Source organism: Solanum stenotomum, chromosome 12 (genome assembly GCF_019186545.1).
Source record: "Solanum stenotomum isolate F172 chromosome 12, ASM1918654v1, whole genome shotgun sequence".
Lineage (NCBI taxonomy): Eukaryota > Viridiplantae > Streptophyta > Magnoliopsida > Solanales > Solanaceae > Solanum > Solanum stenotomum.
The window spans coordinates 40751036-40770101 of record NC_064293.1 but is presented as its reverse complement, the minus strand read 5'-3'; the positions used below and the strand labels follow the sequence as shown (position 1 = coordinate 40770101).

The following is a 19066-nucleotide window of genomic DNA, read 5'->3' as shown; positions in this document are numbered from 1 at the left end:
AATGTCATAGTTCTTAATTCATTGCTTTTGAAAAGCAGTTTTTAACATATTATAAATTTTAATAAATGTATATATTAAATAAAACTAATGGCAAAAAAACATTATTAATATTTGACAAGAGAGTCAACTTTATAATTACTACACATGACACCTTAGATTGCAAGTGAGAGCTATAAATAGTAGTCCTACATTACTCATTTTTTCCATCCCATCACATTACTCATTTAGTAACATTAATCTTGTTTAGCTTCTTCTTTCAAATTAATTAAGAAGGTATGGTTTCTTCAACAAGATCTGGCAATAATGCTTCAATTGAGAAAAGGTCCTCCAAGGATAAAAACAATGTAAGTTTTCTTAATTTAATTATCTAATGATACTACATATCTACATAGAATCTATTTATGTAGAAAGTTCTCTTTGTTTTCATTTTGTGTTTTCAATTAATTCAAATATGTGCAAATCAATTATTTATATTTTCTTCTATGATGTTGATATGACTAATTTTCTTTATTTGGATATATGAAGAACAAGATCGGTAGTGATGAAGAAAACACTTGTTCATCCAAGCTCAATCGCGTTTTGAATGATTTTGCTTCTTCTGCCTTTCTAAGTAATCTCACTCCTCCTGCAAGTGAAACCGTTATCACAGGTAACATTGATATTGGATTTTTCTTTTTAAATCTCACTGAAAAATGTGTGTGTGCGCGCGCACATATATATATATATATATATATATACACACATTTGGGTCACGTATAAATGACCAACTAAAACAGCCAATATTGCTTACAACAAGAAAGATCAAGTGCCTACAGAAAAGACACTCATCCACTTGATATTTCTTATTGTAAGTAGTATTGGCCGTTCTAGTTGGCCGCTTACACTTGACCCGAATGCATATATATATATATATATATATATATATATATATATATATAAGTATTTATTGATTGAAAAAACTTATTTATAATGATTTTTTAAAATATAAATAAAGAATTTTTTCCAATACGATTGATCGTTGATCTACCCATACATAGAGCTCAATTACATCCTCTTCTAATATCTAACAACGATGAATCTACAGAAGATCAAACACCAAAGGCCAAGCTAGAGAAGGTTTTGGAGGAAAAATCAACAAAAGAGGTCGTTGTTGCTACAAAACAACAAAAGGAAGCACAAGTAAATGAGAGCATCCAGGTCATGGCTAAGCGGTTGCATCATGTGTTTGGTGATATACCACGCACATACACTCCACGTAAGCGATTGTGCGATGTGTTTGGTGATGGATCAGACACATCGCGTCCAATTAGAACGGTCAATGATGCTTACAACAAAAAACATCATGTGCCTACAGAAAAAGACACTCATCCACGTCAACCATTGTGTGGAAATAAGTTGTGCTCCTATCAAAATTCATATTACTCTAGTAAGAAAGAAAATTTGAAATCATAACTCCTTTTATTTATTGGATTCCAAATACTTATTTTATAACTGAACTTTTAAAATATAAATACAGGAATTCCCCCAATACGATTGACCGTTGATCTGCCCATATCTTCTCCTATGGCTACAACAACACAAGAAAGAGAGATTGTTGTTGATGCTGCTGTAATACCAGAGGAAGGTGTTGGGGACAATGTTGCAGAAGAACAACAAGCACTAGAGGCTCTTAATGCTTCTGCAGAATTATGTTAAACTATACACAACGATTTGGTTCCTATGGTGAAGAACCATTGTACAAATCTCAACATTCTTCCACCAGGGAAAGATGATAAAGAGTATTATTAATCAAAACTCGAACAACGTAATTTAAATTTTTTTATGTGTTCAACTATAGATCATTGTCGTACTTTCAAATTTTTGTTATATTTTGATTTATGGATATTTTGTTGTGTTCTTTTTGTTACAATATGTAATTTCATTTTTCTCTTTTTGTTTCAATATAATATATTTCTTGTAATTTATATATAGGTATTGAAAATGGAGTGGGGGTGGCGCGGGTTGAGCTCAACTGCAAATTTTTTGAACTGCTCCGCCTTATATGAACCCACTCCGCATAAATTTCGAAGTTTTTTTTCCTTTTTAATTGAATTTAATATGAAAAAAAACAAATTGGTATTTTTTTTTCATTTTTCACCAATTAATTGTTTCTAGTTAACATTTTAACAATTATTTCTTAATTGCTAATTAATTTTTTCTAATTAATATTTCAACAACTAACAATTGATTGAACAAGTCTAGTTTAAATTTAACAAAAAAGAAGAAGTCAAAATTAAAGTCAAAGCTTAATATAAGAAGTGTATATCTTTGTTTTTTTATCAATTACAAAGATTTAATTTTCTTTAGGTTCCTATTTGGTACCTTAAACCCGCAATCCATTCCACCCCACATTAATTTTAAAAATAATTACTTCTATCCGCCCCACATAACTTTTAACCCGCCTCACATAACTCTAAATTCATCCCGCCCAGCATAGCTCTAAACCTGCTCCACCCTGCCCCATTACAATCCCTATTATATAATTACTAGTTCGCAAGGCAATGCTCACTATGCAGGAAGTGATTGGTGTATTTGAAATGGGCTTCAAGAATGAGTACGCTATAAAGAAGTTGTGTACAAACTAAATACTACATGCCATGTATTATAGCATCATATACATAATTATATCATATGTATCATGACTATAGTTATAATTCATACAAATTTGAGTGTTACAGAAACTAATTTATCACTTCTTTCATTATTGATGCAAATTTATTTTAACCTATTCTGAGTTTAATTTTCTCTTATTTGTAATCTCAAATATATGTGATGAAAGCTGGTGAAAATCATTTCAATTTTCTTTATATTGACAAGGTAACTTGCAAATATAAATTGTAGTATTATGTTATTCTTTTTGGGCCACATTACTTATCATATGTTTTGTTGGGAAGATTATATAATTAAACATAATATATCATTTTTACTTATACTATCAAAATATTACATATCTTACCACTAATTAAGAGTTTCCTACCATATATTGATGAAGATACACTTAGACGCATGTATTTTTCCTACCATATACACTAAAAAGGGGGGAGAGGTGAGCAAAATTCGTTATGTATTCCTGATACATGTGAATCACACTAGATACATGTATATCTATGTATTCAATGTGACTCACATGTATCTGGGATATCAAATACATAGGAGAGTGGTGAGCGAGATGAGAGAGAGGTGAGTATATCCAGATACATGTGAATCCACTTGGATACAATGTATCTAGAATAAATTACACCTAATTTTTGACCCATGTATTTCGAGTTTAACGTATCTGGACGTATCTAAATGTATCTAGACACACCAAAATCTAGTAAGATACGTAATTGCAAACTAGAATGTATCTAAGTAATTAACTTCTAAACTAGTGGGATTTATGTAAGTCTCCTTGTTTACATGCCTCTTGAGAAGGTATGCGTTTTGACTATCATATCCTTATTTATTATTTTTAATCATTAAAATATTAATCATTCTTTAATAAATAAAAAGAAATTTAATCTAAGCTATCACAACATTGCAGTATAAATATATGCCCATCCCTTAATTTTTCATGCTTACTAGTCAATGCTTGTTACTTTCGGATACTTATTACTAAGGTCAAAATGGAAGGAATACACTCAATTACTACGTATTATACTATTTGACTGACACATTCCTTAATTTTTTTTTAATTAAATGTATTTTACTCTAACTTTGACTATTATATTTTATATAATTATTTAATACTATCTGTTCCTAAATATTTGTCATGATTTTTTTTTTGCACACCCCTTAAAAAAATATCAAATAGAGACTAGAGTTAATTTGATAATATCCTTAATTATTTATTATTCCTATCAATTTATTTTTTTTCTTTTGCATCATATTAATATCTCTCCATACTTATGACTAATAGTAAAGGTGATAACAAATCCATCATCGATGGAAGGTGAAAGGATGCATTTGGAAGGTTGAAAGAAGGAAATGTGCCAGATGTTTTGAATTGTTTTAAGTTGTCTTTTCTTATTTTACTACTCTATGTTCTTAATTATTTATCCATTTTAACTAATTAAAAAGTGACAATTTTTTTTACCTATTATAGCCTCAATTAATTATTTTGAAAAAAATAAACTTCTTGAAAATCTTAAGTTTTTAATTCATCTACTTCATAATTAATAGGGATAAATAGTAAACTCGCTATGTCAATAATTGTTTTCTTAATAAGTGTACCAATTCGATTGAATTTATTAATGAGCATACTTATTATCGTTAAAAATTATTTTTATTGGTGTATAGTCCAAAGTAAATGAGTTAGTTCAAAATTCAAGAAAATTATTGAGATTCATTTTGATATTTATCTTTCATAACCGCAAAAAGAATTTCGATAGATCAAACTAGAAAATAAATAAATTAACAGATGTAATAGTTAAATTATTTTGTGGGGTTCCTCCTATTATAGAGTTATTCCAGGCAACCTGTGTTGTTTCCCCCATTTTCTTAAAAGGAAAGCCAAGTTCAAACTTCAAATTTATTCAAGTCTAAGAGGTTAAAATTTTCAGTTTTTCTGGAAGTTTACTAAAATGAGACTCAAATATAATAAAAACTTTTGAAGCATAAGAATTCACTCTAACAAATTAAACTCTTTCAATCATACATGCAGTGTATTCAATGGCGTACATAAAAAAATTTCTGTCAGCAATGTCATCTTTTAAAATAATAAATAATAAATAAACAATATCTCTCTCTATATATATATAAAGGAGGATAAGGAAAAATTAAAGTGGCATACTTCTTTGATCAGAATTTCTAATTATCTTTTTTTCTCTAACTTTTGAGATTTTTCTCTTTATTTTAGGATTTAAAATATTACATTAAATTAATGATGATCTATTTATATTATTCCTTCAATTAATTGTAGTAATTATTGAAAATTGATTGGTTTCTTCTTCATTGATCCATAACCGTTATTTTTCTTTCTTTATTTAGACCTCATTATGTGATCATCATTTAAGTTATTGATAATCAACTTTATTATTCAGTTTTTTTCACCTTTTTAATATACTCATATTTAGGATTATGCAGTAGTTATGGAATTTAAAAGGTAAGTTTCATTGCAAATTAATAAATGCAAAAATGTGAAAAGTCATTATTATTTACATTATATTTGGACATATAATTCTAAGAAACATTGCAAATGATGGAGAAGCTCAGTTAACATTGGGTGATGGTGATATTTCAGTGACTATTTTTAAAGGTGAGATTATCTATTTACTTTTATATGAATCGATGGTAAGAAACTATCTTCTTTTATTTATGCATTTTTCAAAAGGAATTTATTAAAAGACATGAGTGTTTATGAAATGTAACCCTAAATTATGATTTTACATTTTGTAGGAGGAAGTGTTACTTGGAGTCTCAAATCTATTTTCTTTTATATCTATGAATTGATGGTAAGAATATCTATCTTCTTTTATTTATGCATTTTTCAAAAGGAATTTACTAAAAAACATGACTTTTTATGAAATGTGAACCATGAATGATGATTTTATATTTTGCAGGAGAAAGTGTTACTTGGAGTCTCAACCTAAAAAGGTTGCTGAAAAATGCGCACACGCACGCGCGCATATATATATATATATATATATATATATATATAGAAATTGAAAAGTTGATGTGGCATACCTCTTTGGCCAGGAGCTCTAATTATTTTTTTTTCTTGGATTTTTGAAAAAAATCTCTTATAATAGGATTTAAATATTACATTAAATTAATGGTGATTTATTCATATTATTCCTCATTAATGAGGGAGTTGTACACGATTTAATTCTTAACATGAAACAGAAAGCTAAAATTCTGAAAAGTGAACATATGATCATTATTACTACTGAAAAGTGAACATATGATCATATTTACGTTTTTGTTATAGTTTTAAAAAAAATATTAACGTTTTTGTTAGAAAATGTAGCAATTAATGTAGTAATTATAGAAAATTATGGTGATCTATTTATATTATTCCTCACTATTTATCTTTTCTACTAACGTTCTTTTAGTACCTTTTTTGTATTGCTTATGTTGTTTCTGTTATAAGGAAATGTATAGTAATTATGGGATTTAAAAGTTAAGTTCATTGCTAATTAATAAATACTAAAATGTGAAAGGTCATTATATTTAATGACATTTACCATCCAAATCATTATGCTTTGTAGTTACATCATATATGGGCATATAAATATAAGAAACATTTCAAATGATCAAGAAGATCAGTACAACGTAGGGTGATGGTGATATTATATTAGGCTATTTTTAAAGGTGAGATTATCTATTACTTTTATATCAATTGATGATAAGAATATTTAACTTCTTTCTATATGCATTTTTCAAAAAGGAAGTTACAAAAGACATGAGTGTTTACGACATGTGAACGTTGAATTATAATTTTATATTTTGCAGGAGGAAGTGTTACTTGAGGTCTGAGGGTGATGGTGATATTATGCATGCTATTTTTAAAGGTGAGATTATCTATTTTCTTTCATATCAATTTATGATAAGAATATCTAACTTCTTTTTTATATGCATTTTTCAAAAGGAAATTATAAAAGACATGAGTAATTACGACATGTGAACCCTGAATTATGATTTTATATTTTGCAGGAAGAAGTGTTACTTGAAGTCTGAACCTAAAAGACTCATTTTGAAAGCCAAAAGAAGTGATAACATCTATTTTCTTTCTATATACATTTATTAAAAGGAGTATGTGAACTATAAACTATGATTTTATATTTTTGTAAGAACAAATGTAAATTGAGGTTCGAAGTTTGAAGGAAACGTTTTAGAAACCAATAAGAAAAGATTGATAAAAAATTCACATAGAAAAAGAGGTTGTTTGTTAATTATTTATGAAGTGTTAATTCTTTTAATTTTACATTTATCTTTTATCTTTTGTAAATGATAGAGAAAAAAGGAAGTAAAAAGAGAATAAGACATTACATAAAGTTTGATTCAATATTTTTTTAATGTATAATTTCATAGGGCACAATGGATATTATCATAATGAGAAAATTGAATGGGCATTTCGCCACATTTCATCGTAAAATTTGAATAAAATTACTGTTATTTTTAAAATGAAAAATAATTTATGAAAATTGGAGTTATATATAATACAAATTTTACTCCTTTTGACTTTCTATCAATAATCTATAGGGAAAACATATTTTTGTTGGTCAAATGTATTTTTTGAAGTTAAACTCTAAAAAAAATAAAAAATCATAATCAAATACCTCCTTAGTAATTTATGATTGAATAGGCATGAGTCTCTGATTTTTATTTTTTGTTTTTTAAGTTTAAACAATACAGTATTTTTATGATCGCGCGAAACGCGAGTTAATTCACTAGTATAACACTATATTAGTATATGTACAGCTTTTCTGAATGAGTTTTTTTTTTAATGTATTCAAAAAAGTATAAATTAAAAACAAGAGTGCTAAATATACAAAACACCAAATAATCACTAAAGAATTTTATTCATTGGATTTTATAAATTATTCTTAATCAAAGAAGGTCAATGGAAAAAAAACATTAAAAAAAAGCTATAAAACGAAGCTAGCAGGGTTTAAACACATAAACTAACCTTTGAAATTGCAGCACCAAACCATTTGAACTACGGTTAACTTTAGTCAAACGTATATCATTTTTTAGTTATATTTATCACTATTTTCTCTTTTCAATATATATAATTTATTAAAAAATTTCAACAAATCAGTGTCACGTGACACACTTAAACCTTTCTAAATCTGCCCCAGAATGTATTGGTCTTCTTAGTTACTATAAGTAGAATATTTAAAAATCGAAAATCAAATCGAATTGACGAAGATCAATCTCAATATTTCTGACCCGGCCTCTGAGATGACTGTTGAAGTTAAATTTAGGAAGAAAGTCCTAAAAGCCATTTTGCTGAAACAGCGTGGGGTCTAGCACTGATTATACAAGTTAGGTCCTTAATTCACCCATCACCACTAGTAGTATTAGTGGTCATTTGGTGAGAAACAAATTATTTTGAAATTAGTTGTTCTAAAATTGTTATTCACTTTTAATATGAGATAATTATAACAATGCAATTCCAAGATAATTAATCATGAGATTTAATTTTATCCTAACTAAATATGAAATAAAATCATCCTAAAATTAGTCTCAAAATTAATTATTTTAAGAACCCGTTACATATGTTCTCCTTTTCTGTTACGTAATTCACTGAAAGAAAGTTGACAATCACTCAAGTACTCTTTGCCATTCTTGCAAATTCATGAACCACAATATTTTTTTCTTGGAAATTTCACGTTTTTATAGTTATTTTAAATCTAAAGTTGTAGGTCAGTGAGTACTTTCCAACTACATGACGTGTACTCTTTATCTTCCTCTTTTTTTTCTTCTTCTTCTTCTCTCCAATCCCACCAAAATCCAAAGAATAAATATAATAGCAATGTGAAAAGGATCTTGACGTACATTTTTATACTGACAATTGTGTTTCTGCTATTTTCTATTCGTTGGCAAATGTTCCATGTTACATTTTGTGTGGTTCTAAATGACTCCTTACCCTTTTTTTCTGCCTTTTAGTGGTATCGAGAAGCTTACATATTTATTGTGGCTTTGTTGCTACCTAAAACTTAGATGTATTTATTTGTAAGTAACAAAATAAAATAAAACAAGATAAGGAAACCTCCCCTTCAATACATTATGTTCTCATATTATTTTTCAAGTATTATCCAAAGTCCACTATTTATCATCTTCACAATAAATATAAATTAATTATATTTGGACCCACATTTTTCTACTAGTGATTCCTAGCCAGCAGTGACGCCACTAATTCTTGGCCATTTAATATGTTTTACCATTTTTTCCCCGTAAAATTCGGCATGTTCGATTATATATGAATCAGATAAGTATTCCTATTTTTTTTTAATATTAAAATTTTTATATCAATAATTGTTTTCTTAATAAGAAGTATGTTTTTTTCTCTCGCGAGCATAATTTTTATTACAATCAATTACTTCCTTTATCCAATTTTAATTGTCATGTTACGTTTTTCGAAAGTCAATTTGACTAATTTTTAAAGTTAAATTAGATGCATTAATTTGATATTTTAAACAAAAAATTTAAATATTAAAAAACTATACGAAAAGTATTATAAATTTCATTTTTTTGCATATCAATATGATGAAAAAATACATCGTAAAATGTTAGTCAAAGTTATTGCTCCCTCCGTCTGTCATATTGCGCTAAAGTCAATTTGACTAATTTTTCAAGTTAAATTAGATTACATTAATTCAATATTTTGAAAAAAAAAAAAAAGATATTCAAAAACTATACGAACAATACTATAAAATGCATTTTTTTGCATATCAATATAATGAAAAAATACACCATTAGTCGAAATTCTTATAGTTTGACTCTAAAAAAGGAAACCATGACAATTAAAAGTAAATGAAATTAGTATTATTTAACTCTAAAAAAAGAAAATTAAGACAATTAAAAATTGACAGAGAAAGTATTAAACTTACCTAATTAGTTGGAATGGACAAATGTACTAAACAAGCAAATTAAAATAAGCCATTTATATTAGATAGATCTCACGCTTATGGCTCCTTACGTAACTTGTTTAATCTCAATTACCACCTAAAAATTTCTTAATTGACCTTTACTTGTACGCCTAATACTTAATTTGAGTAAACTCTGTGATATATTTTTCTTTCCTTTCCCTGATTTTCTGCCAAAGGGTCTGTAAATCCGTGCGTATGAGGAGGAGAATTAAGGATGATCAAATTATTCAATACATCTAAAGACCGCGATGAAATAATAAGTACTTCTCACAATTAATTAAATCAAACTCTTTAAGACTTTCTGATATTAATTTAGATTAATCTGTCCTAAAACGGTACAGGACACCACTTAAAAAACCCAAAAGAGAAGAAGAAAGTATTCGATATAAATAAGACGTGCCGGCCATAGCTTTTATTATATTCATTTTGCAGTGACGAACTCTATTGGTTAAGACCACAAGTCCCCTTCTCTTCTCCCTCTTTTTGCTTTAGTTAATACTCTACACCTCTCTCTCTCTCTTTAGCTCTCCAATGGATCCTTACAAGGTATACTTCTTCTTCTTCCCTCAAACTTAGCTTTTGATAGATAATAATGGTACTGTTTTTGTTATCTCTCTTTTACCCTATTTCTAATTTTCCTGTGAAACTTATATATGTATGGTTTTGCTCATGTTATAATGCAGTACCGTCCGTCAAGTGCTTTCAATTCACCTTTCTGTACCACTAATTCTGGTGCTCCTGTTTGGAACAACAATTCATCTCTTACTGTTGGAGCAAGAGGTATGTTTTAATTTTCTTCGATTGACTCATGTCTCTTCATGACTACTTCTGGTTAGGGCATGAAATGTGCTTTGCGATTTACTTTTTAGGAGTTTAACTCGGAAGAAATGGTTTTCTAGCCTTTTTTGAATGTTTTAGCTCTTTTATAACAGAGATCTTAATTTGACATCTGAAAAGACCATTTTCTTTTTCTTTTTTCTTTTCTCTTAAACTTATTGTCAAACATATTATTTGGCCGATGGTTGGTTAATTAGAAGTTGCTTTTATTTATTTATGTCTATGACAGTTAAAATTATTACTATTAGATTCTATTGTCGCCATTTTGGTCTCAGATTTGAAGGCAATCACCATTTGTTTTGGTTTTCCAGAGGTTTTTATACCACTCTGTATATACTAAATGGATGACTCCTATTTCACTGTAGAATTGCTTCTTCATCATATATGCTTATCCATCTATCTACTGGCTTGAAGATTATGTCGTGAACCTATTATGCTCGTTACTTTAACAGTTTAACTCTGAAAAAAAAAAACTTACCCTTGAATATAGTGGTGTATCAACACAAATAGAGCTTTGTTTCTTGATGATATTTCAATATCAGTTCGAAAATAGGTATTGTTAAGTTATTCTCCGAGATGTTTGCTAACATAACTAGCACTCTGTAGGACCACTGTTAATTTTACATTGAACTTAAGTTATACACACTTACCGTGTAAAGAATTTTTGGATTACCAGTGCAATTTAACCAGTTATAGATCAAAGGTTACTACCCTACTTTTACATTCCTATATCAAACCTGATATGGAGAGTGATGTTGTCGTATGATAGATTCTCTTACATATTTGTGTTTGTGGCTGCTCACAATTTTCTTTCCAGGTCCCGTGTTGCTTGAGGATTACCATTTGGTGGAGAAACTTGCCAACTTTGACAGGGAACGTATTGCGGAACGTGTTGTTCATGCCCGAGGTGCTAGTGCCAAAGGGTTTTTTGAAGTTACTCATGACATTGCTCACCTTACCTGTGCTGATTTCCTTCGAGCTCCCGGTGTCCAGACTCCAGTCATTGTGAGATTCTCTACTGTTATTCATGAGAGGGGTAGTCCTGAAACTCTGAGGGATCCTCGTGGTTTTGCTGTCAAGTTCTACACCAGAGAGGTATGCCAAACATCAATTTGACGAGTTACAGCTACTATAGTTCTGTACCTTCATACTTCAATTTCCATATACAGACTGGAGTATGCATGTTTTGATGATTCCCTTGTTGGCACACGGCTTAATAATATGTACCTCATTTAAATGTTGCCTGGAGTTCTTCATCGATGTTATGTTGCAATTCAAAAATACTATATGGAGTTCATTTAATTTTTTGCGGCAGTGTATCTGCATCCCATAGGGTTCTATCTTTAAGTACCCTGCATATGGGTTCACGTGTTTGTTTACATTCTAGAGGTTTTGAAATATGAAGCGATTGTTCATGTTGTTTAACATCATACTAGAGACTATAAGAACCTGTGATATTCAATTCCTTTCAGTGCATTTTATGCTGCTAATTTTCATGATTAACACCTGTCTTTTTGTAGTCTTTTTGAGAAATGATCTCATTGCTTTTCAAAGATGCCTGCGTTTGTGATTTGTTGGTTGCATTTGATTTTAATCCTTAATTCCTGCTCAATTTGCAATATACCATCAGGGAAATTTTGATCTGGTAGGGAACAACTTCCCCGTCTTCTTCATCCGTGATGGAATGAAGTTCCCTGACATGGTCCATGCTCTGAAGCCAAATCCCAAGTCCCATATCCAGGAGAATTGGAGGGTCCTTGATTTTTTCTCTCATCATCCCGAAAGCCTGCACATGTTCACTTTCCTCTTCGACGATATTGGTATTCCACAAGATTACAGGCATATGGACGGGTCTGGTGTCCACACATTCACATTGATCAACAGGGCTGGGAAATCAACTTATGTGAAGTTCCACTGGAAGCCCACATGTGGTGTCAAGTCCTTGTTGGAAGAAGAGGCAATCCGAGTCGGAGGAGCAAATCACAGCCATGCTACTCAGGACCTCTATGACTCTATTGCAGCTGGAAATTATCCTGAATGGAAGCTCTTCATTCAGATTATGGATCCAGATCATGAAGACAAATTTGACTTTGATCCACTTGATGTGACAAAAACTTGGCCAGAGGATATCTTGCCTTTGCAGCCGGTGGGAAGATTAGTTCTGAACAAGAACATTGATAACTTTTTTAATGAGAATGAGCAGCTAGCTTTCTGCCCTTCTATTGTGGTTCCAGGGGTTTATTACTCAGATGATAAGATGCTTCAAACTCGTATTTTCTCCTACTCTGATACCCAGAGGTATCGACTTGGACCAAATTATTTGCAACTTCCTGCTAATGCTCCAAAGTGTGCTCATCACAACAATCACTATGATGGCTCTATGAATTTTATGCACAGGGATGAGGAGGTACGTTCTTTCTCCTTCCATAACGGGACATATCTATCCCTAAATTTTATGATCTTAATCTTTTAAGATTTTTTACACAATCAGGTTTAACATTTTTTAAATTTTTACCATGTGTAACAATAAGTTAATTTTCATAGCAAAGGTGATATATTAACTTAAACGCTGGGGAAATAGCCAGTTATGTTGCACTGATATTGTAAAAGTTCTTTACATGTCTGTGTATGTAACTTAATTCCTACGCTAATACCACATAATACCAATACGTTATTGCAGCAAATGGTGTGTCTTTAGTTTAGCTTGGAAGTTCATACACATTGAAAGTTATGTTGCACTGATATTGTAAAAGTTCTTTACATGTCGGTGTATGTAACTTAAATCCTACACTAATACCACATAATACCAATACGTTATTGCAGCAAATGGTGTGTCTTTAGCTTAGCTTGGAAGTTCATACACATTGAAATAGTTCGTCTGATATGTTGACTGTAGTGTCATAACTTTTAGTTTATTTACTGTTTTAATTATGATGCTACTTTATAATAGTTAATGCGTGGTTAATTACAGATCGATTACTTCCCTTCAAGGTATGATCAAGTTCGCCATGCTGAGGTGTATCCTATTCCTTCAACAGTTTGCAGTGGCAAACGTGAGAAGGTTTGTTCGCTTGAAGCTGAATTAAGACTAAAACTTGTGAAGCAGTGTAACTAGATATTCAACACAACTTATTTTAACTTTTGTGCATCTGAAAATTTCTTACAGTGCATCATTCAAAAAGAGAACAATTTCAAGCAACCAGGAGAAAGGTACCGCACATTCACACCCGACAGGTAAACATGATTGACATATCTTAAACTGTGTTGTTGTTAAGTTTACATTTTCAGAAGTTCTAAACCCCATCTCCTTCATTCTGTTTGATATACTTACTTTTTCATTCACAGACAAGAACGCTTTATTCGTCGATGGGTGGAGGCCTTGTCTGATCCTCGTATCACTTATGAAATACGCAGCATTTGGATCACATACTGGTCTCAGGTCAGTACTCTATCATACCCTATATTTATCTGTGTTGGGCAGAGGTGGATTTAGGGTAAATTTTTCTGGTCAAACTGAACTCGTGCTTTTGTTCAAATATGCAAAAAAACTTTAGAAGGCATACATATTATAAGATCATACTCATTCTAAACCTACTAACGACAAACTTAGAACTCGCTTCTAGACTATTAGGTCTATTTTTCTCAAGCTAGACTTTATCTTGGCAGTAAATTTCATAGAGTGATGATTGATTCTGTAAATTTCCTGACAATGTTAAATGGATTACTGCAGGCTGACAAGTCTCTGGGTCAAAAGCTTGCATCTAGGCTTAATGTGAGACCAAGCATATGAAGACGAAGCTTTTAAATGGTTTCAGAGGTGATGATCTCAATGCGAGAGTTTTAATAACTCATTCCAGTTATATAGCAAGATGTATAATGTGACGGATGATCATATTTAGATGAAATAAGGAGCATTCCCAATACATATGCATTTGTTATTGTGTTGCTGTTGTAATATGAATGAATGAATGAATGAGTGAAGCAATGGTAATTACAAATAATATTTCTGTACTAAGTTGTACACTTATTTATCAGTATTGTCATGAATGTTTTTGGGTCCCAGCATATAGCATACAGTTGATTCGTATGGATATTGTAAATATGCATTTGCTGCATCGAGAAGGAAATGTTTAATTAAGAAGAAGAGAGTGAAGTGCTTTAATATGGAAGTGGAGCACCAACCCTCTTTTTGAATAAATTGAAACTCGTATGAGGAAGTATTAAATCATGATCTAAAACCTAATATTCTTTGTGTTTCAATTTATATGAGTTACTTTGACTTGACGTGGAGTTTAAGAAAGGAGGAAACACTTTTAAAATTTGTGGTTTTAAATAAGTCACAGACATTATTGCTACGGTTGCATTAATTAGTTAATTATGGATGAAGTATGAACAAGTTTGATTCCTTTACGGGAAGAGCAAAACACGGAGGCGAAAGAGTACAATTGTAGAGGTAATATATTTATTTATTTTTATTAAGCAAAAAAAAAAAACTACTTTAGTTTAACAACAAAAATATATTAACAAGAATTATGTATTTATTGTTGGTATAAATTGAAATTTTCTTAATAATTTATTGTTCATCTTTTATCAATTATTATGCATATCTTTTCAAAATTTTACAATTTTTTAAAAATACAATTGATGTAATTATAATTAAAAGTCGTAAGTAAATAAATTTCCACTTACTTTCTACTTAATAATTTGTCTAATTCACTTCAATTGGATGTCTTCTCATATATTTCAAGGCTTAAATTAATTAGATTATCAAATAATAAACTTTAAAAAGACATTATATTTGGATATTTTCTAAAGCGTAACCATCACTACAATATTGTTGATTTAGACCTATTTTTGTAATTAAAAATGATATGAAATTTTATGCTAATTAAAAAATAATAGTTTATTTAGCAAACTAAATTAAGCGAATCTTAATTCTATTTTTAAATAGTTCTAAAATAATTTTGATAAGTTTGTATAACAACTGAGTTAATTGAAGTAGTTTTCAAAATATAATCAATAAGAAGTTAGATAAAATCTAAACATTTGTGGTGTTACATAATGTACAATAATTTATATATGTCTATTTATATCTTATGAAATATTATAAGAAAGAGTATACTATTCATTGGGAAAAAAAATTAGTTATCAAGTTATAATTAATGATTTTTTACTTCCCTTTTCATTTTTTCCATTTTCTTGATGCAAGCCCTCTGCACTATAGATTTCTTATTTCCCTTTTCATTTTTCGGTTCAAGTTTCTCAGGTACCTAATTTAATCATCTTAATATGGGGTTTCTTGAAGAATATCCCTGAAAGTGTTGGTCAATTAAGACAATAACCAGTTTTGATGTCAAGAATGTTGTTAGATACGTTTCTTGAGATAATGATCTTGTTTCCTAAAACTAGTTTAATGTTGAAAATATTTGAAGGGGAAACCTATGTTTGAGTTGTTCTTGATTCTTGAATGAACAAAAGGCCTATGTGAAATGCAATGCAGCATGTTGCTGCTGGTGGTGGTGATGTGAAGTAGGTTTCTAATTATCTTTCTTGTGGTAAATCATATGGCACACTTCATTCTAATATATTGTATTCCTGTGATAAAATGTTTTAAACTAATAACTCTTGTAACTTGTATTACTTTCTCTGTGTGTTCCCTCTCTTTTAATTATAGAAGAGGGGTTGATAAAACAAAAGAAGAAGAAGGAATCGAGAGTACTAGGGTGGAGAACATGATGTCGTCCGAATAAATACGGTTTTGGTGTTCGGACCATTTTATATAGAAATCCCACTTCGAATGTACTGCATTATTTATTTGACTTATCAAAGTGTTGATAAAAGAACAGTTCAATCTCTCAGATGCAATGTACATTTTGGTATGGCAGAGGGCAATAAAACTGAATCATCTGCCTGACAATAACACATCTTCCATTTGCTACAACACTCATTAGTTACTTCCTACAGGTTTATAGCTCACTCTGTCAAAAGGAAAAGATTGAATCCACGAATGAAGTAGCACTCGAACTATGAAGCAGTAGATAATATTGTGATAAGAAAATGGACCTTGGGCCTAACTCAACTCAAAATATAGCTCGGAGGTGAGAATTTCCCAAGACCGTATAATGAGATCAAGTCCCCCATCCCACCACCAATATAGGACTCAACAATATGGAAAAATGAATCTTTTGGCTAGCAGAGGAAGGGAAGGTTGGGAAATTCACAATCTTGAATGAAATGCTTGAGCTTTGCTGGAACATCACAATTAGAATGCTTCATAGCTTATGTGATAGATTTAAGAGCATCTGTTCATTTTTTTCACTTTTTGTTGAGATATTCTGTTATTTCGTTAAAAATTGTGTCTTTTTTGTTGGTCAGAGGGTCAATCCCATTACTATGGAATCAGATTGTTGATTTGACATATAAGTCCAAGTTTGAGATAGTGAGAATTATATATAGAAGCAGTTGAGTAGCACTATCTGCCTCTTTAGTTTCTTGATTCACTTAATGGCTTCACTCTTAATGACTCTGTTGAGTAACATTCTCCAGCCTAGAGTTGTTGAGCGACATTACTTGGATCTGAGAAAAAAGTACGGAAATGTTCTATCAATTGATCCTGTCAATAAGATAAAATATTTCAATTAATTCTTGGATTCCCAGACTATTTAGGAAACATGGCTTGATTCTCTTTCTTTTGTGCCCAAGTGAAAAGTTTGTGAATGCAATGCAGCATGTTGCTGCTGATGATGTGAAGTAGATTTCCAATTATCTTTCTTGTGGTAAACTATATGGATATTTTTAAGTACCACACTTCTTTCTAATATCTTAGGACTTCTACAGATACTTGCACTTTGATTTTCACCACATATGCGGGCATGTTCACTTTGAACTCCTTCCATCCTCTATGATCAAATTGAGGATCTTTTCATTAAAAATAGGTACGTCTCATCCAAGTGTAGATCTATTTATAAACACACACACATGTACATGTATTTACTATCTTGTATAGAGTTTCAGTTTCCTCAACCCCTCCTGAAATTCTGCATATGGACGGGTCTGGTGTCCACACATTCACATTGATCAACAGGACTGGGAAATCAACTTATCAACTTATGTGAAGTTCCACTGGAAGCCCACATGTGGTGTTGTAAATAACATTCAGAAGTGGTAAATCCCATCTCCTTCATTCTGTTTGATATACTTGTTTTTTTCATTCACAGACAAGAACGCTTTGTTCGTCAATGGGTGGAGACCCTTGTCTGATCCTTGTATCACTTATGAAATACGCAAAAGCATTTGGATCTCATACTGGTCTCAGGTCAGTACTCCATCATACCCTATATAACCTCTAACCTATCTATCTTGGCAATAGATCAACCTTGACTCCTGTTAATTTTACTTAAAGTCGGAAAATAATCTCAATCATGTCATATAGCATTCTGTAAATATGCTGACAATGTTAGATGGATTACTGCAGGCTGAGAAATCTCTGGGTCAAAAGCTTGCTTCAAGGCTTAATGTGAAGACCAAGCATATAAAGTCTAAGCTTTTAAATGGTTTCCGAGGAGGTGATGATCTGAACGGGAGAGTTTCAATAACTCACTCCAGTCATATAGCAAGATGTATAATGCGGTGGACAATCATATTAAGATAAAATAAGGAGAGCGCAGCATTCCTAATAAATTAATTTGCATTTGTTATGGTGTTGCTGTTGTAATATGAATGAATGAAGGAAGCAATAAATCAATTTGCATTTGTTATGGTGTTGCTGTTGTAATATGAATGAATGAAGGAAGCAATGGCCAATGGAACTTACAGATAAATAATTTTTCTTTTCTTGTGCTATAAGTAGTACTTATTTATCAATTTTGTTATGAATGTCTTTGGTCCCAACATATAGCATACCGTTGGAAACTAGGAGCGTATATTAGTTTAACCATGCGTTTTTTTTTTTTACTTTAAACAATTCCACGTTAAGAATTGATTTGTATGGATATTGTAAACATGCATTTGCTGTATCGAGAAGAAAATGTTTAATTATGTAGTTAATAGTTGAGTGACTGGTCAAAAATGAATTTTACTGTGACATAGCTATAGGTTCGTTTTATGCGTCTTCTTGAGTGAGTGAAGTATTTGACATCTGCATTCTCTCAAATTTCAAATAGATACTGCATTATCTGCATCACTAGTTCTAGCTGAAGGTGAGAAACATCAATTAAAATAGATTTAGCTTCTCTGGCATAAAGTCATACGATCCAACTATCTCTTGAACCCCTAATTGGCGCTGGGTAGTTTTAATCTTGGTATTCATCACAACTCCCCGTGCTAATAAGAAAAGGGTCTGGTAGCGCACCAATGTTTTGATCAAGTAGAGGCGATCTCAAACATAAGAATACAATATTTTTCAAGAGACGGAAGACTTAGGAGAGATTAAGAGCTTCTCTATAAATCATCTTTGCTTGAGCGTATGTAAGCCCTACATGCAGAGCACGAATGATTCTTTTTGAGTAAATTGAAAAATCTTAGGGCTAGTTTGGAGTGAGAGATAAGAATAAATAGTACTGGGATAAAAAAATAGTGTTGGGATAAAATTTAGATGTTTTGTTTGGTTGACATGT

General features: G+C 30.8%; 1 protein-coding gene across 1 annotated transcript in view; it reads left to right on the top strand.

The window, feature by feature from the left end:
• The window catches only part of LOC125846792 (catalase isozyme 2), a 186530-nt gene extending 172103 nt beyond the window's left edge, over nt 1-14427 (top strand). The window contains exons 2-9 of the mRNA XM_049526399.1: nt 10063-10160; nt 10298-10394; nt 11269-11546; nt 12082-12858; nt 13423-13512; nt 13618-13685; nt 13797-13890; nt 14182-14427. Of these exons, the coding sequence (XP_049382356.1) occupies nt 10146-10160; nt 10298-10394; nt 11269-11546; nt 12082-12858; nt 13423-13512; nt 13618-13685; nt 13797-13890; nt 14182-14241 (1479 nt within the window). The 5' untranslated portion in view covers nt 10063-10145 and the 3' untranslated portion in view covers nt 14242-14427. The remainder of the gene's footprint in view (nt 1-10062; nt 10161-10297; nt 10395-11268; nt 11547-12081; nt 12859-13422; nt 13513-13617; nt 13686-13796; nt 13891-14181) is intronic.
• The last annotated feature ends 4639 nt before the right edge of the window (nt 14428-19066 follow it).